Source organism: Benincasa hispida, chromosome 9 (assembly GCF_027475165.1).
Source record: "Benincasa hispida cultivar pf3 chromosome 9, pf3_genome.v1.1, whole genome shotgun sequence".
Taxonomy (NCBI): Eukaryota; Viridiplantae; Streptophyta; class Magnoliopsida; order Cucurbitales; family Cucurbitaceae; genus Benincasa; species Benincasa hispida.
Genome location: NC_143486.1, coordinates 34,941,876 through 34,968,819, shown reverse-complemented (window position 1 = coordinate 34,968,819; position 26,944 = coordinate 34,941,876). Strand labels below are relative to the sequence as shown.

Here is a 26,944-nt window from a genome sequence, read left to right as displayed (position 1 = left end):
TTGCCTTAAATCTTGCTCTCATCAATGGACTGCACCTCTCGCTCTCGCTGTGCAAGCCAAAACAATCGTCCACTAAATCACTGTCGTCTACCCACGAACGGACTCCTCACGAACAAGGTAGCAGGGAAGACACCACCACTCGGAACCCTCGGTATTCTTGGAGTGAGAATCTAAGAGGTGTAGGCTTTGTTGGATTTGGTAGAGGGAAGGAGGAAGGAACAATCATTTACCATGACCAAGCAAGTGGGAGATATCGGGTGTCTATCATATAGACAGATGCTGATCGTTTAGGTAGGGTACACGATCGTGTAGTAAAAGGGGCTTGACCGTATAGACGATCGTTTAGTAAAATGCTTGAGTGCGCAATCACTTAGAAAGAGCTAGACGATTGTTTAAGTAAATCTATGCAATCATTTAGGAAAAGTCGTACATGTACACAATCATTTAGTAAACGTTGAGCTGCCGTGTATGCTCTCGATTTGCTATGCGATAGATAGTGTAATAATCGGTGAGCGAATTTCAGATCACTTGCAAAATGAAAACAAGTTTCATTTTATCCTTCAGTTACGAAACTGAACGCAACCTCCCACTATCTTATTTGATTACGGAGAAAAAACCGCCACAATTATCCCATAATTGTTAAATTAAAAAATAAATATAATCTTAATATATCTATAACCTATGGTTTGATATTACATCATATGCAACATATGAACCATAGTCCTTTTCTCTTCCACTAGATATAAATTATATTTATATCATTTTCCTCCAATTAATGTATCTCATACATCATGTCAACCATATCATATATAATTGACCAGTTCAATCATATCATATATAATCGAACTCCCTCTTGTCAATTTGAACATTTCAAACTGACCCAAAAACTGATTCTCAACTTGAATCCATTGAGTTACCAAGGGAACCTTATGGACCTATGGCTCGAAGCTCCAACCGTACGTAAATAGCTGACTAAACTTTTTAGCCATAAGATCCACCATCTGTTAACTGCCAGGCATTCCACTAAAGACCGGCAGTTACACTTTTCTCACCAGAGATATATTTTTGTGTCCATCGGATATAACCAATCAATAGTATGATAACCCTTCACAGATGCTCGTAAGTACAGCTCGACCAATTTACTGTTTTGCCCTTGTAGTTACATCTAACTCCTTAAGTACAACTGATCCCTCTAATAAACAATAGAACATAGTCCTACTATGTGTGGACACTTTTCAGGCCATGAGAAGGTGTGTGGCGCCACATCGTTCAAGCTCCGGAATCAGCTCTTAAGGGAACAATCTATCTACTTATCCCTGCTTCGGGGAAGGAGTGAATTCCATATTGTGTAGCTGAGTTCCTAGCTCCCAATCCCAAAGTGGTAGGCTTGAATCGGCGATCTGGCCACTTGCACCCATGCAAATCAAAGGACCACCTTCAAAGGCAGGAGTTCTCAACTCACTCAGGATTGAGGTCATATTACCTATGATCATCCTAGTGAAGTGAAGTCTCTGTCATGAATGGCGTTATATAACAAGACTATAACATTTCATGGTCCGGTCTTATATAAATTCCTTTGTATAGAACGCCTCCGCTCGCATGTCTCCACATGAATAATCAGGATCAGACCATCTGTAGCAATCACAACACTTGTAACTATTCTACAAAGTGGGCCACATCTGTAGCGTTACTAGGATAAGGTATCCCTCCTATATGCATATACTACAGACCATTTTAGTTATCACTTAAGACATGATCTACTTGTATGTCTCCATATACATGCTTAAGTTACAACGACAACTAGAGATCTTAGTTTATTGGTTTGTAGTAATGCAAATAAAAACATCCAATGTTCCATAGACAAAAGTGAAGAAAAATATTATATATTAATACATCACAAGTGTTTGTTCAATAACTGTGTTTACAAACTGCAGAATCCAACGAGAGTTTAGGGCATCATCCCCAACATGTTTGTGACCGGAGAGGAGGATTTCGTGAAGACAGAAGTTGTTCTTCAAGGGTAAGCTTTTTTCTAACCCTTTAATTCTCTTTTAAGCATGCTAATTGGGACGATCCCGCTTCCGCGTTTGAACTTCATCGTTTCTTCACGTAGATCACAAGTCAAATAAGCTAAAAGTTAAGTAGCATAAGTTGAAGTGAAGGACGTTGGGTGTCGAAGAGTCTCAACCGATAGTCCAAGGTAATGTGAAAGGAAAGCAAGTTTAGCACATTTCCATACTTGGGGTTGTTAGCCAGAGAGGGAGTCCTTCTTTTCAGTACTCTATGTAAATAGAATCAAAATAATTTCCATCTTGACCGTTTGTGAGGGTTGAGCTCAACATGAAACCAACTTTTTTTTTTAATGTTGAGAACCCTAAGAAGATATCGTACTCTTTCATGTGGAATTTATTTCAGGTGCTTCACGAGATCATCAAAAGACTCCGTTGCTGCATCATAAAAGACCTCTTTCTATATGTGCTCCTTGATCTGAGAGTCCTCTCTTTTTGCATTCAATAAGCCAATTCTTTTTCTGAGGACATCTCAAGATTCACAAGGTTTTTGGTAGTATTGTTCTGGCTAGGGTTTGGGAGTTTGCAACCCTTAAAAGTCGTTAGGGTTACAATTATCTCATCACCTTGATAACTAGAACTTAAGCCTAACAAAATCCAAACAACACGTTATTCGTCTTTTATGTTGAAATAAGGATGTGGGTAATTTTTAAGATATAACTATAGTTGATAAAGGTGATCAACAAATAGCATCTCCAATTTGTACAGTTTTATACTATAGGGCCACAACACTAAAATTAATCTTAAGCTACATTTGATTCAATTGGAAAAACAAGTATAATTCAGTAGAAGCTCGAGCTTAATTTCTTGTTTGTAAATGACATATATTTTGTTTTTTTATTTCTCTTTGTCTTTGGTAATATTTGACGAAAAACAATACTTGGAATATGACAATTTATCCCACTTTTTGAAACTTAAAGAATTTTAACCCCTTGCTTACATCATCATCAACCAAAGTTACAAAATTATCTTCAATTTTTCCTCTTCCTTTTCTCAATTTTCCTTCCTCCATTTATATAGGTCATTCTCCATTCTCCATTTATATGTCATTCTCCATTCTCCATTTTTTCATTCATTGTCAACTATCAAAACATTGTAGAGGTGTTGTCACTGAGCATCAAAATGTTGATCAGGATGTCAAATATAGATGATATGAGAGAGAGTACACAAGAAGAGTCCAAAAGTGAGTGAGAGTGAGAAAGATAAAAGCAAGAGAGTGTAAGATGAGAGCGAGAGAGCGAGAAAGAAGAGATAGAGAGAAGAAGAGAGCGAGATAATAAAAAAAGTTCAATATGCGCAAAGTTTCGTTTTTGGGAAGTTCGCTCAAATCTGACATCAGTAACTAAAAACAAATCCTTAATATTCCATTTAGCGTTAGAATTTCGACGAACAAGATTTCAAATTTCAGGATTTTAAACGAAGGAATCGATTTCAAACTACTATTTGCATTTGGAACTAAATTAATTCGAAATCACACGAATCAAATTTTCTTGTTTGGATACTCACAAGAAATGAAAATAAATTATGATATATAACATTTTCACCCCTATAGAGAGAAGAAGAGAGCGAGACAATAAAAAAAGTTCAATATGCGCAAAGTTTCGTTTTTGAGAAGTTCGCTCAAATCTGACATCAGTAACTAAAAACAAATCCTTAATATTCCATTTAGCGTTAGAATTTCGACGAACAAGATTTCAAATTTCAGGATTTTAAACGAAGGAATCGATTTCAAACTACTATTTGCATTTGGAACTAAATTAATTCGAAATCACACGAATCAAATTTTCTTGTTTGGATACTCACAAGAAATGAAAATAAATTATGATATATAACATTTTCACCCCTATAGAGAGAAATATATTAATATTTTTAGATATTTAATTAAACTATCAATTAGTCTATCCTTTACTTAAAAAAAATCAAATTAGTAAATTTAAAACTTATAAATGCTATCATAATTGTGAAAAGGTCAAAAAAAAAAAAAACCGTATGACATCTAAAATTAAAAAGAAAAAAATTAATTACTAAATTTTAAAATAAGCAAATGAATTGAAAACTTTAATTTTGTTGGGTGAAACAATAAAAAATAAGATTATTGTTTTAATTTTCTATATTAGGAAATTGGTATCATGATCTTATAAATTTACCATTTTAACCCTTCTTCCTTCTTCCTTTTTCTTTTGCAGATTTTTTTTCCATTTTTTCTGCCTTTTTTTTCCAGTGATTTCTTTTATTTAGAGTGATTTTCTTTTTTCTTTTTCGACATCACTCTTTTTTTCTTTCTTTATTTTCTTATTCTTGTTGATTTCCAGCGAGAGTGAATCATTCTTCCAAAATTGACACGAGGAAGAAGCAAATCAAATCAAGGAAAAAAATCAAAGAGAGCAACGTGAATTCGGGAATGTGATGAATGAACGAGAGGAACGAGAGAGAAGAGTGAGAAATCCAGGTTGCATCTGACTTTGCGTGCGTTTTGAAGTTAAAATGATACTTTCACATGTGAATGACGTAGATATAAGGTCAAATTTCGAACGTATTTTTAAAGCGAGTCCGAATTTCGAATGACTCTAAATAGGGCCATCCATACAAATTTCCCCTCTCTATTTCGACCATCTTCCATTTTTCTAGCAGGCTCAAGTTCGCTCTGTCTTTGATTTCTTTCTCCTCCCTTTATCACCATTGCCATAGTGGAAAACCGTTTATGAATGAGCTTTTAGTTGCATCTGCACCTCAGTAAACCCCCCGAGCTTCCGTCTGATTCAGCAATGGCGGAAATCTCAGAACCTTCGAAACCTCCACAACTTGACTCCGGATCATCGGAAGCCGGACTTTCACAGTTCGCTTTTGATCCCAAAACCATGCGGAAGACTAAGCCTGGATTCAAGCGTCTAATTCTTACCATCTCCGTCTTCTCCTCTTTTCTCTTAGGTCCGCTCTCTCTCTCTCGGGAACACGTGATTGATTGTTAGTATCTCATTGACGATTTTCTTTTGCAGGTCTTCCATTTCTATGGAAATCCGTCGAAATCTACCGCGCTCCACTTCCGTTCAGGGACATCGATGCCCTCTCTTCTCATATAGAATCGTCACCGTTGCAATTTCCCTGTACTTTTCGGGTTATATTTATTGGATTTGATTCCATGGCCTCTACAGCTGAGCAGCTAAAATCATCACTCTTCCATGAGATGACTAAACTATCTTCTAAATCTTCACTTTGTGGCAGTTGCAACAACAACTTCGCTATCTCTGTAGTTATAGAATCGGGTTCTGATTGCTCACAGACACGCACTGACGCATCTTCGTGTTCTTGGCGGTGTGGAGCTCTCAGTGCTTCTAATTTTGCTGCTTCTTTGGAAAATGGTCTTCATAGTACCGATGATTTCTTGGAGGTTGCTCTGGGTGGTTGTTCGAGGTCAGCTTCTGGTGGGAAAGTTTATAGTGTAGTGGTGATGAACGGGGACGAGAATGTTGAGGCTACCATTGGAAAATATCGTCATGGTTGGATTGTTGGGAGGGTTTCAGAGGCCGAAGCCATATTGAAAGTAGCGGAAACTTTTGTGAAGTTGTTTGGTAATGGTGGAAGGGAGGATGGATTAATTCCTGGGGAGTTTATGCCAGTTGGTGCTGATGGAAAGATTTTTCTTTCTTTTAATTTGTTGAATGCAGATCCAGATGATTGGATATATGACTGGTATGTTGCTCTCTTTACTACCTTCTTTCTTTGGGCTGAATGCTTGTTGCTCATACTATCATTATGACATAGAAGTTATTCTTTAGGCATGTTATGGTTATGATTTTTGGAATAGCTTCAGTGTTGAATAGTAACTTCTGATTACAATAGACCGTTTTGAGAATATAACAATTTTGCAGTTTTGCTTACGATTCGTGGGGAATATTTCATGCAAATTGCATCTTGATTCTCTGTTCATCCTTAGAAAGCTATAGCTAGAATGGATTTGAATTGACTTCTTGATGCTTGCAGTCCATTGACTCCATTCCAATCTAGAAGCTTTAATAGTTATTTCTATTCCTAAAAAATCCCAATATCAGAGACTTACTTGATGTTAAAAGATATTTTTTGTTTCTGCGGTTAAAAATTATATTCCTAGATATAGGCAATTTACATACATTGTTTTTTGCAGTCTGTCTATTATGATTCTCTGTTGTTTTGTAGGGATTTTCAGACGGTAGATGAAGTTCTATTGAAACCTTTAATCGAGGAGTTAGCACCAGTAGCAAATATCTCGGTTGAGAGTCAGGTATGATGTCCTCATGGATTGCTTATTGTCAGTTCATTCACTCTCTTTTTTTCAATTAATTCAATATTTTCCAGAAGCCTTGAAAATACATGTAAAAGGTATTCAATCTAATCCAATTGCTAATCACTGGCCAGGTTTTATATCATACGCCAACCTCCTCCTTTTCTTACTGGGACGACGAGCAGGAAAGCTACATCTTCAATACTAAAGATCTTCCCTTTTTTGTACGGTTCTTTTAGTTTTTAGTTTATTACCCTCTCCCCCACCTCCAAAGGGAAAAAAAAAAAAAATTAGATGCTTGTAGGTGACTTTATCCCTCCGGCTATCAGGTTTAACATTATAGTAATTCTTATTGCATTTAAATGACTCTATTTGTTTACTTGCTTTGCCTGAGCCTGATTCGTACACTACACACGGTTGTGCCATTTTTCAATTTCATCCAGTCTAGAGATATAGGAGTTTGTCTCATCCTCCATTTTATTTATTTATTTATTTTAACGCATCATCTTATTTCTTAAAATCTAATAGGTGAATTCAAATGAGTGGCATTTGGATACTTCAATTGCAGCAGGCGGGAGGTCAAAGATATTGCATTTTGTGGTGTACAACCTTTAACTCATATCACACTTTTTATTGATTTTTAATCAATCTAAGAAACCAATTGTGTCAAGCTCTTGGGCTATAGCTATGTTGAGAAGGCTCATTGTCCTTGATTGTCCACTATTATACAAACATACTCTATCTGACTATTGAAAACTCCCCAGTTTTCTGTTAGGCCTTTGATAGCTCAAATATATGTTAGAAGGCTAGAAAGACTACATAAGAATTAGGATGCCTCCTGAAGGGCGTGTTTGGCCCAAGAAGTTGGGAAGTAGGAGTTTGTGAACTCCACTCTTTGTTTGCTCAAGGAGTGGGTGGGTCCTACTACGAAAAAAACGTCAATTTTATATCGTATGAACTCCTTACACTTGGGCCCCAGGAGTTCACAACTCCTTAGACTTCATAACTCCTTATTCCTCACTATTCCACTCCTTACTCCAAACACCCCCTAATTAGCTATTTATAATTATTAAATGTTTTAGAACATTATGTGTTAAGTGTAACTTTGTTACTTTAGATGAGTAAGAGGAAGTTTAGTGGGAAAGTAGGCTGTATTTTCTGTAAGTAGCAGTTGGTAGTTTTGGGAGAGACAGTAGCCCCCTTGACTTGGCTATCAATGTAGTTTATTCTTGAAAGCAATTTCTATCTTGTAAAGATATCTATCATTTTCATATAGCGATGCTGGTTCTTGTTGAGTTTGATTTGTTGAAAGAATATGTTAGTGGCTTCACAAGTTTTAACGGAAAGCTCAATTAAGGATAAGTTGTGTTATTTTTAAGGAACCTGGGAGTATTTTCTGTGGTGAAAAACTGCTAATCTGTTTCTGCCCATTTATATTAGCAATCCTAATCAACTTTTTTTTCATTGTCCATTTTCTTTTTGCTGTCAGATATATACCATCAGCAAGGGAGTGCCCTCTTCTTTTACAGCTTCCTGATGGCCAGATTTCAGAAACAAATGGGTTTATATCTCCTGTATGACATTCTTTTTCCTGCTTACACATGATTTTTCCTGCTTACACATTCAATTACAAATTATGCCATCTTGCAGACGTGGGGAGGCGTAATTGTTTGGAACCCTAAAGGCTGCTTGAAAGACCGTGAAAGTAAGCAACACCATAGGCACATGATTTCATATCCGGTAAGATGTTGATGTTATCTACCAACTTCTGTATTCTATCTAATTTTCTGATGATTGATCATATATATTCTGGACTAGGAGCTGGAGAAAATCGTTGAAGTTTTCCTGGGGCAATTTCGGCAACTTTTTGGTCTAAAGTCTAATCCCCAACATGGTGGTGTATCGGGCACATTCAACATTTTAACTAGTCAGAAAGGCTTTACAGAATGGTTAGGAAAAGATCTGTTTTTTCCACTTTTATATGTTTTAATAAGTTTTAGAATCAATCCCAGCTGTCAAAACTTATCTTACTAATTGCATTATTCTAGCTCTTAGTGATGGTTTCCTGATATCATATTTCCGTTGCAAACAAATTATATTTTGTTATTAGAGTTCAAGTTTTTTCAATGTACACCACTAGTCTCACGAAGCTCCTTTGTTCTTGTGAGCCTTGCAATGTCTGCAATACTCTCTATGTCAAATATATGTATTTATATGATTGATCCATCTGTAGGGAAATGGATTTTCTATCAAGGCAGCATTCATGTTTTAATCTTCATTCATGTGCTTCATCTCTTGGATCTCTTTCTAAATTGGTATGTACTGGATTCTTGGTTGATTTCAAATTAGGATCCTAAAATTTAGCGTGGTTCTTGATCCCTTCATTTATTTATTTAATTTTTTCAAACTTTGATTGCTTTGTTGCGCAGGTTCAATCACTGCCGAGGATGATTATCATTGATGAGATTGGAAAACAGGTACTCTTTTTGCTTGTCTGTAAATCTTTTTTTAAGTCTCTTTTCTGGACTGATTGGCTTACTTGCACTAGATTCTTTTACTAATCTCTAAATGCTTGAGCTATATATTAAATTTCCAAACTTTGTTGGTATGATGTTGGTATTCTGAGCAATGACCTTCCTCAAGTTTCCCCAAAATTATTTTCTTAAATGTTTTTTAGTGGTGTTTTCCAGCCTGAATGTTATTCTTTCTTTCCTCTGAAACCTAGTGAGCTCTGTAGTTCATACTCAATAATTGGTCATTGCCAGAAAAGAGAGTACTTTCCATCCCGGAAGTTTAAAACTTAAACCTTGCCTTTTCCCTAGTCCCCTCGCACAATAACCAAACAGGGGAGAAAAACAAATCGCATCTCTTTCTTTGTGTGTGTGGGGGGGAATACGTATCCAAGTAACAGAAGTTTCTGCTTTATTTGTCAAGAGGACCACGGGGACGTCTTTTGCCCAAAAAGATCTCGTCTACAGAAAAAATCACCCATATTTGTGATGGATGCAACACCTCTCTTTTGAAAGGCCTATGGATCGGTAATGAAATTAAGAACATACCTAAAAATGAGGCCATCATTTGAGAGACATGGTCAAGCCATTGGGACTATTACCCAATGGGGCTTTTAGAGGAAACCATCTAGACACAGAGATCCAAGAGTGGGCTGTATCGACCCAGATTCTCTCAACCTTTCACTTCACGCACAGGAAAGACTAATGCCTTTGGAAATTGTGTTTCTCTGCAAACTGTCTCACAAAAGATATCATGGCCACAGATCCAAACTTTAGCACCATCTCATGCAAAAGTATATGGAAGGTCAAATCCCGGAAAAGTTCAACTTTTTTCTTTGGGAGCTTTCCCATCCTTGCTTGCATACTCGCAACAAATTTCAAAAAAGAACACCATGATGGCCATCTCCCGAAGTTGATGCTCACTGAAACACACAGCAAGCCATTTTTCACATGCCCATTTTCTGTGATCTTTTTGGACTTGATTATGTCCTTACTGGTTGACTGCTACACAGCGTGCTACATTGTCCTTGAAGGATATCCTCTATTTGAAATGGAGTATTCAACCAAAAAAAGAAAATGAAAACTTGGTGCCACGATTATAACATAGTTTCTCTTTTGTTTAACTGGAGGTCTTGCTTATGTAAACTTCCCTTGGATTGGAGATTGACTTCTCTCCTATTACATTTCAGAAATTCATCTATGAAATTGTTTCGTATAATATGCATATAAAAAGGAAAAAATGAATTAACAATGCAAGTTTTTTTTTTTTTTTTTTTGGGAGGGGGGGGGGGGGGGGGGGGGGGGGGGGGGGAAGGGAATGTAGACGTGGCCCTTTTTATTTTCTTCTACTTGCAGTGTTCCGTGGTATAATATGAGATCTGAATTACTCCGTCTCAATCAGGTAAAATATTCTCTCGAGGCTGCAAACTTAGCCCAGAAAAATGCCTCTGCAGGAGTTTTTGATGCTGCAGCCAGTATGATCCTTCTCTAATCTCGATATGTTAATTTGTATCTGAAGCTTGAATTGATAATTTGTTGACTGTAATTCTGATTGAATTAATTAAAATTCTGAACTGAGTTCCTCTTCCTTATCAGTATCTTCCAGGCAAGCAAGATCACTGGCAGAAGATGCGTTCTTTCACCCATCAATAATGTCAGTCAGCTATTTTTCATTTGAGCACTGCTTTGCTGTCTACTCGGTATGATCCCTGTTACCTACACTTATGTTTGTAGTATTGTCGTATTTATAGTTCATGTTAGATTAAATGATAAATTTAGGCTATCTAGTTTGAGCATAATGTTGTCGGGTTTTTTAAACTTAACAAATTCCAACTGCTTCTCTAAATTTCAATACTTTCTATTTAATCTCTAGACTCATCACGTTAACACTATCATTGGAATGTTGACATGACATGCTGATAGTGTCACACGTTTTTAGAAATATCTGGTCACATGATTACTAGAATGTTGTCATGGCATGCTCATGGTTGGCCACTTTGTTTAGTTGTCTGTCACATCTTGATTCAGCCAAATTTTATAGGTTAAAAACATGACATTACAATCTTTTGTTGATAGTGTTGATGGTATGAACTAAGTTTAGGGGTATGATTAAAATTTGTTAAAGTTAAGACAAAATATATGTAATGTAGCAATGGAAAAGGTTGTATGGTTTCATAAACACTAATATCTGTCCAACATTATTCTTGATTTAGACGTAACTTTTATCAGAATATTAATTTGAAAATAGGTGACATATTTTTTGGGGTTACAAAGAAAATGGCTTTAGTTTTGTGGGCAAAATTTTGTTTGAAACCTCATTGGTTATGCTTGCTTTTCTTTGGACAGCCTTTCTTCTTGCCAGTTGCTTTGCATGTAATTTTGGCTGCACTGAGAGAGTGGAAAAGATACAAGCAAGAACACAAGAAGTATTTGGCTTTTTTGGCCGAACCAAAGCAAAGCTAGCACAGCTTAATCATGGTGAATTTGTGTTGGCTTAGTTCTTCCCTCCATTTTTAGTTGTCCTTATAACTTAAGGATGTTCCCCAACGATGTATTATGGTTTTTTTTTTTTGAATGTGTAGTTTAGGTTCCAAACAATTAGATGTCTAATATTTGTGGCATATCTCCAAAGAGTATAGATTAATTCATTTATGAAAATTTAAGATTTAAATTTATATCATTATTAGTTTTGGGTTTTAATTGATAGAACCTTCAAAGTTTAAGAGTATCAATTGATATTTGTCTTAGTTTTTGGGATTAATACCCATGTTCATATTGTACAAAGTTATTTTTCTTTGATATTTATTTTAGTATTAAAATTTTGTTTGAAAAATCCATTGTTGAAAATGGGAGCAATGGTTCTCAACTCCAACTAGTCTAAAGATAAAAATGTAACATTAAAAGAAAGTTAAGGTTCCGTTTGAGGTTACTTTTGCAATTGTAAAAAGAGATTAGGGGAGAATCTTAATTGTCTAGGTTGTTTGGTAAAACATCTTGTTTATTAATCTATCCAAATTCACTTTTAGGATTAAAGTTATTCGAGGGAGCTTTTAGATTTTAGTTTTCCTAAAAAATTGGTATCTTCTTATCTATTTCAAATTTTCGTTCCATTAATTTATTTTCTCCTATTTACTCCAAATAGTTTCTTATAACAATTATTTTAAAAAAAATCCTTTATAAAAAATTTAAATTGAACAAAATTAGTTGCAATTCAAATCATATATATTTTTAAATAATTATATTATAATAAAAATATAAATTAAATATGAATATAAAAGATAATTCAAACCATAGATGTAATTTTTTTTTTAAAAAAAAGAAATTTGGATGTAGAAGTAGAGTCTATAAATTTAAAAAAAAAAAACAAAATGGTTACAAATGGAGTCTAAATTACACAAATTTAGTATTAATCTATAAAACATCGTGACTAATTTTTTCTAATTTCAAAGTAAATTTTACCAAACACTATTTTACTTTTTCTCACAGCTGATTTGTCTAATTATTTTAAAAGCTGCAGCAATCTCAAATGAAACTTAAGTTATATAAAATTGTCATAAGAAGCTATCAAGAATGAACTTTTAGAAATTTTAATTTTACTTCCAAATCTTAAATTTATTTCAGGACTACTAGTTTGTCAGGTTTGGTTTTTCCCTTTTTTTTTCTTTTTTTTCTTTTCTTTTTTTTTTTTTTAAATAATTAAAATGTTGAGGTGACCTAGGGATGGTTTATAAAATAGTGGAACATATATCAGAAGTTCCAGTTCTGCCCTTGAATTTAAGGCAGGTTTCAAATAAGCTCTTATTGTTACAAATATTTTCATTTTAGAGCCCTTTGAAATTGTTTAAAGAAACATTCAATTTGCTTTTGTTTTTCTGGTAATACATGATTCATGGAAAAAAAAACATAAAAAAATTGTTAATCACATTCGGAATAACATGTAATTTGAGGGGTGGGGAATGAATTTGGAGATAAAGAGTGAACTAATGATGTTTTTACTAATATTTAGATGATTTACCTAATGTTGTAAGGGTAAATGTTTAAATTATAAGATTGCTGAAAATATTTATAAATATAATAAAATATTATTGTCTATCACCGATGGATAATGATTTGTAAATAAGTGGGTTTGTTTTCCTATATTTAAAAATAACCCTTATTTTAATAAAATTTAAATTTATATAATACTAGTTTGGTATTTCTTTCTAAACAAAAAACTAAATTTATGGAAAACTTGAAAAATACATAAGTATTAGAAAGGCATAATAAAAAACATATTTGATTTTAAATTTCAATAAAAATAAAATGAGATTTTATTTCATTTAACTGGAGTTTATTTTAGATACAAAATGTAAAATATAAAATGTTATATATTGCTTAAAAATATAAAATATAAGTATGGTTGATTTGCATATGGTCATTTGTTAGTGCATGAATGAATAATAAATTACACTGACAAAAATAAAAATGTAAAATAAAAAGACTCACGAAAGAAAAATATAAAAGAATGTGTAAAAAGTGCACAGATGTCGTCGGCATGGATATCTTAAAGGAAAATTGTAGTGGACGACAAACTAAGAATAGAATATTAAAATCATGTCACTATTTTTTACATTTTGCATATATGACATTTTTCTCTCTATCCATTTTGAAATTCTTGAAGAAAAGGGAAGGATTTTTCGTGTCTCTTATTAGACTTAAGATTGGTTAGAAGGTCTATTGTAAAGGTTATTAAGTTGTTATCTTGCTTTCATGTGTAATTGCCTATATAAAGGCATTTTGATAAATAAATAAAACAAGCCAGCTTTATTTACTCTCTTGCCTAATATAGTATCAGAGCAATAAATCAAATAAAATCTTCCCTCCAAAAGTTTTTTCCCCTCCATCTTCGCTATGACAGGAAATAAAAATCCTACCTCTTCAAAAAAAAAAAAAAAAAAAAACTCAAAACTCCACGGACAATACTTGAGCTCCAAATTCCTCTATTCTTGAACAATACAACTCTTATTTTCTTCATCCTTCAGATAGTACCAGTCTTTGCTCGTTTCCAATCTTCTCACGGAATTGAATTACAATTCATGAAGTCAGGTGATGAAAATAGGGCTCACTGTCAAGAACAAGCTCGACTTCATCAATGGAGAAATTTCTTATCCTTCTGGTGAGTTACTCAGCTTTTGGATCATATGCGATGGAGTAGTTACTGTTTGGATTCTTAATTCCCTTTCTAAAGAAATCTCGGTGAGTATTAATTTTTCTGATTCCACACAAGAAATCTGCTATGATCTTCAAGAAATATACCAGCGTAAGAATCGACTGAGAGTTTTTTAGATCAGACGTGAACTTTCAAATCTAACTCAGAACCAAGACTTTATTACTATATACTACGCGAAGTTGAAAATGCTGTGAAATGAACTGGTTTCAAATCGCCCTTCTTGCTCTTATGGTAAATGCACCTGTGGAGGAGTTAAGAACTTACAAACCTATTTCCAAAACAGAGTATGTCATGACATTCTTTATGGGCTTGAATGAAACAACTCCAATTCGCTCTTAGTTGTTGCTAAAGGAACCTGAACCCTCTATCAACCGTACATTTTCTTTGGTTGTACAAGAAGTGGATCAAAAAGCCCTTTCCTTATCCCTTAGCCTCAGTGCACCATCAACAACTTCAACCGCTGCCCTTCTTGTGAAAAACAATTCCTCTGGCTCTTCTTCACATAATAACTCAAATAGTTTTCGCAACAACAATCAACACAAAAAGAAAGAGAAACCAGTTTGCACCCATTGTAATCTTCAAGGGCATACTCTGGATCGCTGCTATAAGCTCCATGGATATCCTCTAGGCCACAGACTTTATAAACCTCCTGAGTCATCAATAAAGACAGAGCCTACTGATTCCCTATCATCTCTTACAGCTGAGCAGTGCCAAGGCTTATTAGCCATACTTCAATCTCACTTAAACAAGTCCAAGACATCCAACACTGCAACAAAATCATCCAATATTAATGCTCATGTAGCATGTATTTGTTCTATCACTGATCTCTCTTCTGATCAATGGATTATAGACTCTGGCACTTTCGCTCACATATGCTATAATAGCCTTTGTTTACTGCCTTACGTCCTATTCAAGAAGCAACTGTTTTCTTACCAAATCAGTCTTAGATTTCTATTGAATTTATTGGAGATATACAAGTTAATACAAAGATTATATTGTAGAATGTTTTATACATACCAACATTTTGTTTCACCTTGATTTCCATAAGCGCTTTAACTTTTCATCTGTCAGTGATGGTTATATTTTGTAGTGATTATTGTCTAATTCAGGAAAAGTCCTCTTTAAAAATGATTGACAAGGCTAACAAATGGCAAGGGCTATACATATTGCAAGCTACGATTGATAAGTCACTGAATCTCCCTATTTTGAATTCCACTATGTCCACAGAACTTGTTTGTTCTTCTACTACTATACATTCTATTTTACTTGGCATAATCGTCTTAAACATCCATCCTACAAGCATCTTAATTCATTAAAAGGCCTTTTACATGTTGAATTGGATAATACTTGTAACAAATGTCTAATATGTCCATTAGCAAAACAGAGACGTTTGTCTTTTCAAAGTAATAATAAACTTGCTGCTCATGCATTTGACATCATACATTGTGATAGTTGGGGCCCTATCATGAACCTACTCATGTTATCGATACTTCTTAACAATAGTTGATGATTATTCTCGATATACTTGGGTTTTTCTTATGAAAAAAAGTCTTAGACTCTTACTATTGTCCCTTGATTTTTCCAACTTATTGAGACTTAATATGGTCAGTCTATTAAGGTCTTTCGATATGATAATGCACCAGAGTTAGCTTTCATTGATTTCTTTGCATCCAAAAGAGTTCTACATTAATTTTCTTGTGTCGAAAGACCTGAAAAAAACTCAGTAGTTGAGAGAAAACACCAACACTTGTTAAATGTTGCACGTTCTCTCCTTTTTCAGTCTAGGTTGCCAATGGTTTTTTGGGGAGAATGTATACTGACTGCATCCTACTTAATTAATAGAATTCCATCCAACATTCTATCTTGGCAAACTCCCTTTTATCAGTTAAATGGTAAAAATGTTGATTATCATTCACTTTGCATATTTGGTTGTCTTTGTTTTGCATCTACTTTATCTTCACACAAAACAAAATTTCAACCAAGAGCCATTGTATCTGTATTTCTGGGATATCCTACAAGGGTCAAAGGTTATTGACTATATGATATTGAGAATAAGAAGATCTTTATATCTAGAGATGTTTTTCATGAAGACATATTTCCTTTTCATCAGATCAGCTCTCAAGAAAAAGTAATTGATCCTTTTTCTGACTTGGTTTTACCAGTATCATTTAACTTTTCAGGGGGTTTGTCTGATCGCACCATTGATCCATCTTCAAGTGGTTTTGTGCTTGAGGTGAATGATCCAGTTATTGATCATAATGAGATAAGTGCTGCAACTGATAATGATCCTGAGGTGAATGATATAGTTGAAAATTCTCATGAGATGAATGATGCAGCTAAAAACCATCTCTCTAATCCTCCCAATCTTAACAACCTAAGTGAGCCCTCACAGCCTAGACGTTCTACAAGAATCCTCAGACAATCTTCATACCTTCGTGACTACCATTGTAGCTTGCTATTACAAAAGCAACCTATACAAACATCTGCTAAATTTCCACTACAAAGTGCCCTGTCCTATGATAAGTTGCACCCTTCTTATAAAAACTTTGTACTAAATGTCTCTGCCACTTATGAACCAACCTTTTATCATCAAGCAGTACCTCATGAACACTAGCGTAAGGCTATGAAAGATGAGCTCTTCACAATGGAAACTAATAAGACTTGGTCCATTGTTCCTTTACCTGCTGGGCAACACTCAATTGGATGCAAATGGATATACAAAGTAAAATATAGAACAGATGGCAACATTGATCGATACAAGGCACGTTTAGTAGCAAAAGGGTATACACAACAAGAGGGGCTTGATTACATCGAGACCTTTTCCCCTGTTGCCAAACTTGTGACTGTCAAGGTTATTCTTACTCTTGCAGTTTCCAAAAATTGGCCCTTGATTCAGCTAGACGTCTACAATGCTTTTTTACATGGGGATCTAGTTGAAGAAGTATACATGGACTTACCCTTGGGATACAAACATAATGTTGTTCACAAACAAAGGGAGCATTTAGTTTGTCGTCTACACAAGTCTATTTATGAGCTGAAACAAGCCTCTAGACAGTGGTTTGACAAATTTTCAAAAGCTCTCATCTGCCTTGGATTTTCTCAGTCTAAGTCAGACTATTCGTTGTTCATTCGAGGCTTTGGAGATTCATTTATAGTCTTATTGGCATATGTGGATGACATAATCATCACTGGTGTTTCATTACCTATTTTGAATGAGTTGAAAGAACATCTTCACAGTACCTTCAAGTTAAAAGTTTTAGGATCTCTTTGGTATTTCTTGGGGCTGGAAATAGCAAGATCTTCAAAAGGTATTGTTTTATCACAACGCAACTATGTTTTACAATTTTTGGAGGATCATGGTCTTTTAGCATGTAAACTAGCTCCCTTGCCTCTTGATACAAATTTAAAGCTAAGTTTTGAAGATGGAGCCTTTTTATCTAATGCCACGATGTATCGAAGACTTATTGGACGTTTATTGTACTTGACTATATCTTATCTGATATATCTTTTGTTGTCCTTAAGCTTAGCCAATTTGTTACTCAACCAAGAAAGCCTCATCTTGATGCTGTCATATCATTACTCGGATACTTGAAGGCATCCTCAGGGCAAGGCATCATGTTAAAGCCTATTATTTTATTTCAATTAAAAGCCTATTCTGATGCTGATTGGGGATCATGTCCTGACTCAAGAAAGTCTATATCTGGCTTTTGTATATTCTTAAGCGAATCTTTCATCAATTGGAAGGCTAAAAAGAAATCCACTATTCCAAGATCTTCTACAGAGGCTGAATATCGAGAATTGGCAGCTACAACAAGCGAATTATTGTGGATTACTTAGCTTCTCATGGATCTTTCAGTCTCTATTGCTCATCATTCCCTAATATACTATGATAATGAAGTTGCTGTCCATATTGCAGAAAATCTAGTCTTCCATGAGTGGATAAAACACATAAAAATCGACTATCATTTCATTCATGATCATATTCTTCATGGTATTGTCAAACTGCTTCAAATTAGGTCCCATTTGCAGCTAGCTAATGTCTTTACCAAAGCCTTACCAGCTTTTTCTTTCTTTTCCTTAGTATCCAAGATGGGAGTCATTGACATGTCCCTTTCATCTTGAGGGAGAGTATTAGACTTAAGATTGGTTAGAAAGTCTGTTGTAAAGGTTGTTAAGTTGTTATCTTGCTTCCATGTGTAATTTCCTATATAAAGGCATTCTGATAAATAAATAAAAAAAAGCAAGCTTTATTTACTCTCTTGCCTAATATCTCACTCTTTCTTGCCTTCTCCATTTCTATCTGTGTCACACATGTCAATCTGCCCCCCACTGCCATATTTTGTTGGTTGTTGACCGTGACGCCACTTTCCTTTGTTCGCTACTGCACATAGCTACGCAGCTAGCTAATCTTGATTATTCCTTTTTTTTCAGCGCCATCGACTGCTACATCATCCGTCGGTTTGCATCGATTTAGTCTATGGTTGGTTTGAAATCAAATTGATATGTGTTTGTTTTGTTGAAATTTGAAGAAGGAAGTTTCAATTTATGCCATTCATATCTTTTGGGATGGGGAAGAAGAAAAGGTAAGGGGAATCGAAAGTGAGATTTGAAAGGGTAAGTATTCCAAGTACATCAACGGTATATCAGATCTAAGACATGAGTTTATATCAAATCTAAGACATGAGTGTATCAAACATCAATCAATAGATATTTGGAATAACACATGAGTGTATCAGACCTAAGATATAAGTGTATCAACGATATATTAGATTTACGAAAGTAGTATATCAAACATCAATAAATAAATATTTGAAGTAACACATGAGTGTATCAAATCTAAAACACAAGTGTATCAGCGATATATCAAACCTAAGACCATAGTGTATCAAATGTATATCGTGTATATTAAGTGTATCAGGTGAGTTGAGCTTTTTTTTCTTCTTTTTACCATTTTTACAAAAATAATAAATCTTGGCCATGGGCTAATTAATGTATTTTATTTTGTCCTTTTGCAAGTGCCCCTATCTTAAAATTCCATATTAAATGCTTTTGTATGGAAATTAAATAAATCAGATACTTATCCTAATGAAAATCTTGAATCGCCACTAATAAAATGACCTATTAAATTGAACATATTTGTTCTATGACTTTGATGTTAAAAGATTCGAATTCTCCACCTCAATATTGTTAAAAAAAAATCTTACACTTTCCTATTTGGTTGCAATCCCAATATCGATCTTCAATTTGGGTTTCCCTCATAGTATTAAATTTTCATCGACATGTGTATATTTCCATCGATATTTCCACGTTTCTATAGATTCGACATTGAAATAAGAGGTGAATCAATATTTCCATAAAACACAAAAAATAAACATAAAAATGTCATTATTATAAATATAGTATAAATATTAGACATGTTAACTTGTGTGAAAATCATAAAATGTTTATTTATTCATTATAATTTATTTTTTTGAATATTTTCTTTTTTATAATTTTTAAGAATGTCATCGAAATTGATATTTTATTGATATTTTCATCGAAATTTTCGTAAAATTAAAACATCGATATTTCCATCGACATTGAAACCTTTGTTTCCCCCCTAATTTTTACTTTATCCATTTTTTTTTGTTAAAATTTACTTTTAGTCCCTAAATTTTTATAGAAGTAACAATTTAAACTTTAGTTTGTAACGATTTAGTCTCTGAGCTTTACTATGTAACAATTTAGTCATTATACTTTAAGATTTGTAACAATTTAATCTCTATTATAGAAATTATTATTAAGATTTAATGAGATTTCTTGCTTAAATAAATTGATAAACTAATTAGAGACTCGATATTTTTTTATCAAATACAAAGTCTACATCATAAAATAATAAAAATTGACGTCTAATTTTGCTAGATTTGTTTACATAAAGGACTAAATTGTTATGAATTTAAAAGTACAAAGACTCCGTTTGATATCCATTTGGTTTTTTGTTTTTGTTTTTCTAAACTTAATCATATTTCATTCATATTTCTTACAATGATTTGTATCTTTTTAAGTACTATGATTACATTCTTAGCCAAATTAAAAAAAAAAAAAACTTTTTGAAAGCCACTTTTGTTTAGTTCTCAAAATTTTGCTTAGTTCTTTAAACCATTGATAAAAAGTAGATAACAAAAGAAGAAATTTGGAGCTGAAAATAATATTCATAAGCTTAATTTAAAAAAAATAAAAAAATGATTATCAAATGAGACATATTAAAGTTCAAGTACTCAATTGTTATAAAATTCAAATTTTAGAAATTAAATTGTTATAAACTAAAATTCAATCGACAAAAATTTATAAATTAAATTATTACTATCATGAAAGTTTAGGGAGTTGATGTGTTTTTCAATTTTTTTAATAATAATAATAATTTAGTGCGCAAATCTCTTGGCTTCCGCATTTTCTCATTGATTTTCAAAGTCGGTCACGTTCTCAAGTTCCCTTAGTCTTCCGACTTCCGATTAAGGTTCGCGCTCTCTCTCTTCTTCTTAATTTTGTTCAAATTAGTTTCTGATTTACTTTCAGTGCGTGTGTATGAGAAGTCGAGATATGGGAGAAAGTGGGAGGAATATGTGCCTTTATGAGACAGAATGATAGATAGGACAAAGTAGAGAAGCATTTGGCCTTAATGGGTTTTGTTTTTTAGCATTTAAAAAGCTGACCAGAGTAGACAAATTGATTTGTTTGTTTTGGAAATCCTTGTACTTAGTTTTGGGAATTCTTTCTTCTGGATGCTCTTCCATTGCCTGACTATATTGTATGCAATAAGAGATGAACGAGTGTGGTTACTCTTTTAATTCAACTCACATTACGGATTGGAATCCTTTCATGGAGTTACCAGTTAGTCTTGGGAATCCGTTCTTGTTGTTGCTCTTCCCATATGTGGTTTAAATTAAAAGAGCAACCAGACTGTAGGAACTACATTATTGTTTGCAAGAGGACTAGCACATCAATGAGTGTGGTTACTCTTTTAATTTAGACCACTTATAAATTGGAATCCTTTATTCTAGTTAGTTTTGGGCTTTGCGATTCATTTTCTAGGCTTGTTTTTTTTATGCCTGGTACATTCTTCACTGTTCTCATTGAAAGTTTAGTTTCTTGAATAATCAATTCAAATGACCCGACACAACAATCATCCTTTTTCCTTTCCTGATACAATTACATTGATTTTTTAACATATCCCATCATCACAACTTTAATTTATCGGTTTTGCAACTATCTCTATTGATATGATACTATTTGGATGAAACTAAAAGCATAGCTACGAGGACTTTTGTTCAAAATGGACAATATCTCAGTTCTCCCTAGTATACTTTTTCTTTTGTGTCCTCTCATTTTCCCTCCCTTCGTTCGCACACTGCAAAATCCTCTGACTTTTCCCCCTCTATACCGACCTTATTTTTGTGACATATCATTTGAGTAAGTCATTCTAGTATTTATTATAATTATATTCTTTTGACTCTTCACACCCAGTTGTTCATTCTAGTTCTAGTGGAATCTTATATTATCTTGTTGTGGGGTGGGGTGGGGTTTGCCTCTTCACTTTCTTCTACTAGTGTTAATCCTCCAAACATCATAATTAAATTATTCATGCCCACCCCAGTTCTTAGTTCTCATCCTTCAATGGATATCTGCTATTGGTGTATTGTCTGATATTTTTTCCCTCTTAATTTGCAGACCCCTTCCATTGCTGTTGCATAAGTGCAAGAAGAATTTAGGTATGCCTTTTCTTTTTCGTATGCAACAATACTAATTTTATTTATTTTCTAAAGAATTTATAATTTCTTCTTGTGAATTTTGTAATAATTCTAGTCACGATTCAAAGCCTAATTTAATAATACTAGTTTTATTAATAAATCATGATTTGTATGAGGGAAGAAATTATCTATACTTTTCAATAGGCGTGTGTGTGTATCTATCTCTATCTATAACTCAAGTTTTTGATTAGTTTCTACAATATGTTAATTTAAAGCTTCAATTTACTACCCAAATTTTCCTTTTGATCATTCTCATGTTCTTTATATGATTATATCATATATTGTTTTATACTTTAGTTGAAAATTTCCTTTAGTTTCATTATTTCAAGTCATCTATTACATTATTCTTGACCCTTTTCCTCTTTCTTTTTAATCAACAGTTCAACACAAAAGTGTAATATTATATATAAGGACTTTAAATCTTTTATATAAATAATGATTTAGAAATCTCGATAGAAGAATATGAGTGAAATATTCTATTTTACAAAGAGATTTACTTTTGTCTTTATGAAGATTGTGTTCTTGTTTGTATTGGCTCTCTGTTTTTCTTTCTTATAATCTCTTGCTTTCTTTGTTTCTTTTTACTTTCATACTAAATGTTTAAATGGTTTTGGTTTATTTGCATAGATAATAGATGGATGATATGCAGAATAATAGTGTAGATGGAGAAGATTCTAGAGATGCCCCTACAAAAGAGGTGACCAAGAAAAGATGTTGTGGACCTACTGTTATGCATGAGATCACTCGTGATAGTAGTGTAGGTCAAAGGAAAGTCATCGAGTATGTTGACAACGAAATATGTGATGCCTTAACCATCATGGGTTGGCTTACTGGTAGTGGGAATATCAAAAAAAGACCAAAGGGCCAAGGGATCATGGTTCAATTCATGGTGGCTACCTACCTAGGATTTAATATCCTATGTTGACACCCAAATATTGTAGGGTCAGGTAGGTTGTCCCGTGAGATTAGTCAAGATGCGCGTAAGCTGGCTTGGACACTACTGATGTAAAAAAAAAAAAAAAAGAACAAGAAAAGAAAAAAAAAGAAATATGTGTTGCCTTATAAAGATAACCTGGAAAGTTTGAAGTCTCCTCCAAAACTGTATTCCCACGTTGAACAAGAACACTGGAATACTTTGGTCAATTCTAGACTTAATGAAGAATTTGAGGTAAAGGTTAATAATCTATAAAAATTTCTTCAATAATTTATGAAGAGGTTGAGGCAAAAGAACCAAGCAATGCGAGGGAAACACATATATAATCATCGAATGTCATGAAAAGGATATGCCAATTTAGCTGAAGAGCTGGTAAATGATATTTAACCCACTTCAATGATCTTGTTCTAATAATTCTCTTGTTCTTAAATGCTATATTTATTAAATTTATCTCATTTTGTTTTCAGAAAAAGTCATCTGGTGAAAACTCAAATGAACGATGCATTCTATGGAAGAGTGCTCGAATGAATAATGAAGGAATGATTGTTGATCAAACAAACTCAAGAAGTGTGACTCGTCTAGTGAGTATTTAGACTTTTTTGTTTTGTTGCATTCATCATATTGTTTACTCATTCTTTTTTTGTTTAAATTCTGTTCTGGTCATGAACTTTGAATCTTGTTCTATTTTGGTCCTTGAACTTTGAATCTTGTTCTATTTTAGTCCCTAAGCTTTAAAAAATGTCCAATTATAGTCTTTGAACTTTTAAAAAGTGCTTATTTTAGTCTCTATTATTAAAATTCTATTAAGTCTTAAATATAATGGTGAAATAACTTATATTTTTGGATGACTATGTTGTCAAATAAGTCGGTTATGTTGAAAAAAATCTAGGGTTTCAATTTTAAATTAGGTGATAAAGTGATTTTCTATAGGATATCTCAAAGGTCATTTTGCATCTAAAATTTTGGCCGTTCACTATTTTAGCACGTTGGTTGTTGATATTTCACTTTACCTTCATCTTGCTCAATCCATACTAGATGCAATTTCATTCCTCAACAAATTTCATCTTTAAAATGTCAACTTAATATTAAGAGTAGAGTTTAAAATAAAAGCTTTTTAAAAGTTCAGGGACTAAAATGAACGTTTTTGAAAGTTTAGGAACAAAAATAAAACAAGGTTAAAAATTCAGGAACCAAAATAGGATTTAACTTTCTTTTTTATATTTTCCCTTCACGTTTAGGATGAGATATTGGCTGCCCAAGCTCATAATTGTGATGCCAAATCAACTACGGAGGTGTTATCACTAACATTGGGTACCCCAGATCATCGTGGACAAGTTCGAGGGGTAGGTAGATTTATCACGCCCACTCAGTATTTTCAAAAACCTAAACCATCTTCAAGATCAAAGGCGCAAGCACCTAAAGTGGGAATAGAAAAAGTTTATAAGCGTTGTTAAAAAAAAAAAAAAAAGATGAAGTTTCTGAGTCAGAAGTTTCGAGTGCATGCAGTGCATTGCCAGGATTGGAAAAAGGAGTAGTTTCAAACAAGAAGTCTAGAGTTAGATGTACTCCGAGGAGTAAGAAATTCCGGTCAAGAATTTAGAGTCTAACAGGTAATGAATGTGCCTATCTTAGCATTCCATTGAATGAATGTATAGAATTATTGAATGACTAATGCATAATGACTAAGATATGTACTGTTCTGTTGAGTTTTTGCTATTACATTTGATGTTATTATCCATTTTCCTCTTATGTTAGCTGACAACTAAAACTAGCTCTGTCCCTTTTAAGTTAAATAATTGCAGGGTGAGGTATTGAACTTCAACTTTTGGTAAAGTGATAATTGGAACTATAAGTTCTAATATAATGGAGATATTGTTAGATCTGCAGTGGTCAATCGTTTGCTGGAGAGAGTTAACAGCATGAATCATATCATTAGATCCTTCCTTTTCTTTGTTGGGTTTACAGTAGGTGTACTTCTTGCAAGGGCACAGCACAGTAGAGGATTTGGATGACATGATTGTATTTCTTCTATTTGATGATCCTGTTTTCTTGAGACTTTTAGTGCTAGCTGGGCTTGGTTTCAAGTGTTCTTGAATGATGGAGGAGATGCTCTTCCATCCCCCTTTCAAATGGTGCATCCTATTGCAGTTGTAGTTTTCTTTCTTTGTTCTCAATGAAACCAATGTTTTTGCCATCATATGTGTGTATTAAAAATATATACGATATTGTTTTGTTGATACGTGAAACAACTCGAGAAAATAGTAGTTAGATAGGGAAATTGTCAATAATAGCACGTTTAGATTTTCACCTTATAAAACGAGCACTTTTTTAAAAATGAATAAAAATAGTTTTTCTCGATTATCTTGGGTGAAATTGACCACCGAGAATTAGTTAAAAAATTATTATTTTAAAAAAAACTTATTGATTGTTTTGGGTCTTTTTGGTACATTTCGTTTGATTATACACTGAGATTTGCCATTTTTTAATGTAATTTTCTCAAATCTTATATCACATCTTATATTATTTTCAAATTTTTTCCAAATTTGGTTATGTTTACTAAATATTATATTAAATTATTACGTACTTTTTCAAATCTTTAGCATAAATTATGTTTTCACAAATGTGTGAATTTTTAAAATTCCAAATGGGTTTTCTAATTATCAAAATAGATTTTCCAAATTAATTCAATATTTTTAAATTTTGGGAAATATCAATTTTTTTAAAAAATTAGGTACGAGAAATATATAAAATCTCAGTATTAATTCCCTCAAGATTCCACCCAGAAAGCTCAAATATATGAATCTTGGTGTTAATTATGTCTGGGACATGAATCTTGGTGTTAATTATGTCTGGGACATTGAGAAATCTCAGTTATATAAAATTCGGTATTAGCATCGAGATGTACATAATCTCGGTATAAAGATATACCAAGAAAGCTCCAAATAATTGATAAGTTGGAAAAAGTTGATTTTCTAACTAAAATCTCGTGGTTGATCTTGCCATATATAATCACCATATAAAATATAAAATATTAGTGGTGTACACAGGTTGAGTTAGATTGGGTTGATGATATTTTTGGACCAACTTAAAAATTTGGATTGGTTGGGGTTGACAATCCAAAAGACCCATATAAGATCTCCAACTCGACCTGACCCGACCCGAATTGGATTGAGTTGTCGGGTTATAATTAATACGTAAATTTATTTACAACACATGCTAATAACTAAAATTTCATAAAATTCACATGCTAAAATCCAAATATCAATGATATATTTATTATAGATTTTAAACAAATAGAATTATTGTAACAATTTTAAAAAAAAAATATTAAAAATTCATAAATTCATTAATCTAAAGTAATCAAACTAGATCCAATCCAATTCAAGTCAAGAAAAATAGAAAACATTCAACTCAACCCAACTCAACCCAAAATCAAAACTAACCCAATCCAATCTTTATAGTTTCGGTTGAGTATTTCTAATTATCCGGGTGGTAGCATTTTTACATCAAACATGTTTCCTTTCCCTCAATAACTTTAAGCTCTGATTAGTACTTCAGTTTTTTCTCTTCCTTTTCCATTATTAACAATAGTTTTTTTTTTCCTCTATTATGGTAACTTCCAATGTCAATTATTGTTTCTTTTTTAGATAAGAGTTCTTTTTGTTTGTTTTGTGATTTTGCACAACATACTATCTCTACCTGGAGTGCTCAACATAGGCATTTTTGTAATTACCCATACTCCATTTTTAATTTAAACTGGAAGATTTTCTTGTAATCCTTCTTTGGGAAAAGGGGTGTCTTATATATTTGTCTTCTAGGTTGTTTGCTCTTTGAAAGAAGCTCTCCTCTTGGCCTCTTTAAAAAAAAATAAAAAAAAATAAAAAATAAAAAGTCATTTATTGCTCCATGATGGTTTTTGTGACTTTATGTCTTAATCCTTTTAAAATATTTAAAGTGTGATTGTTGTAGTTTATAGATGAATACAAGGGATTCATACTCACAATTAAAGATGAGGTGACAATAATAGACATTCACTTTAAAGCTATGCGTTAGACATATAGATATTAATTTGTCAATTGTCATTATGAAGATTTAGTGTAGCTAGGAATTATTTATATGAGATTGATATTTATAATTTTGGAATTGTTAATATATGGTCGATAGTTGTAAGTTAGAG

General features: G+C 33.2%; 2 protein-coding genes across 13 annotated transcripts; both read left to right on the top strand.

The window, feature by feature from the left end:
- Positions 1-4,610: 4,610 nt before the first annotated feature.
- LOC120086030 (GPI transamidase component PIG-S-like protein) lies at positions 4,611-11,517 on the top strand. Its single transcript, XM_039042430.2, has 13 exons — positions 4,611-4,997; positions 5,066-5,759; positions 6,243-6,327; positions 6,462-6,551; positions 6,856-6,929; positions 7,817-7,901; positions 7,978-8,067; positions 8,146-8,276; positions 8,561-8,642; positions 8,757-8,804; positions 10,240-10,312; positions 10,434-10,537; positions 11,184-11,517. Exons 1-13 carry the CDS (start codon positions 4,835-4,837, stop codon positions 11,298-11,300), a joined length of 1,836 nt encoding a protein of 611 aa, XP_038898358.1. The 5' UTR covers positions 4,611-4,834; the 3' UTR covers positions 11,301-11,517.
- An 8,928-nt stretch (positions 11,518-20,445) lies between these two features.
- On the top strand, positions 20,446-24,957 carry LOC120086580 (uncharacterized). Of its 12 annotated transcripts, XR_016531929.1 has the most exons (6): positions 21,524-21,794; positions 22,461-22,530; positions 23,235-23,348; positions 24,006-24,110; positions 24,274-24,377; positions 24,556-24,957. XR_016531929.1 is itself a non-coding variant. In XM_090317503.1 (5 exons), exons 2-5 carry the CDS (start codon positions 22,468-22,470, stop codon positions 24,319-24,321), a joined length of 330 nt encoding a protein of 109 aa, XP_090173629.1. In that variant the 5' UTR covers positions 21,524-21,794; positions 22,461-22,467; the 3' UTR covers positions 24,322-24,554. The 12 variants fall into 12 exon arrangements, 1 of the variants encoding a protein (XP_090173629.1); XR_016531932.1 differs by lacking the exon at positions 24,556-24,957 and adding an exon at positions 20,446-20,542 and having other exon boundaries at positions 21,754-21,794; positions 24,006-24,554; XR_005484262.2 differs by lacking the exon at positions 24,556-24,957 and adding an exon at positions 20,446-20,542 and having other exon boundaries at positions 21,754-21,794; positions 22,461-23,139; positions 24,006-24,554.
- The last annotated feature ends 1,987 nt before the right edge of the window (positions 24,958-26,944 follow it).

What these genes read in the sequence shown, in the direction of transcription:
- LOC120086030 (XM_039042430.2), top strand. Translation starts at nt 4,835, where the DNA reads ATGGCGGAAATCTCAGAACCTTCGAAACCTCCACAACTTGACTCCGGA. An exon ending in GATGATTGGATATATGACTG is followed by an intron (nt 5,760 to 6,242) that starts GTATGTTGCTCT and finishes GTTGTTTTGTAG; the next exon opens with GGATTTTCAGACGGTAGATG. An exon ending in AGTTTTTGATGCTGCAGCCA is followed by an intron (nt 10,313 to 10,433) that starts GTATGATCCTTC and finishes CTTCCTTATCAG; the next exon opens with TATCTTCCAGGCAAGCAAGA.
- LOC120086580 (XM_090317503.1), top strand. Translation starts at nt 22,468, where the DNA reads ATGGATGATATGCAGAATAATAGTGTAGATGGAGAAGATTCTAGAGAT. An exon ending in CAAGAAGTGTGACTCGTCTA is followed by an intron (nt 23,349 to 24,005) that starts GTGAGTATTTAG and finishes CTTCACGTTTAG; the next exon opens with GATGAGATATTGGCTGCCCA. An exon ending in ATCGTGGACAAGTTCGAGGG is followed by an intron (nt 24,111 to 24,273) that starts GTAGGTAGATTT and finishes GAGTGCATGCAG; the next exon opens with TGCATTGCCAGGATTGGAAA.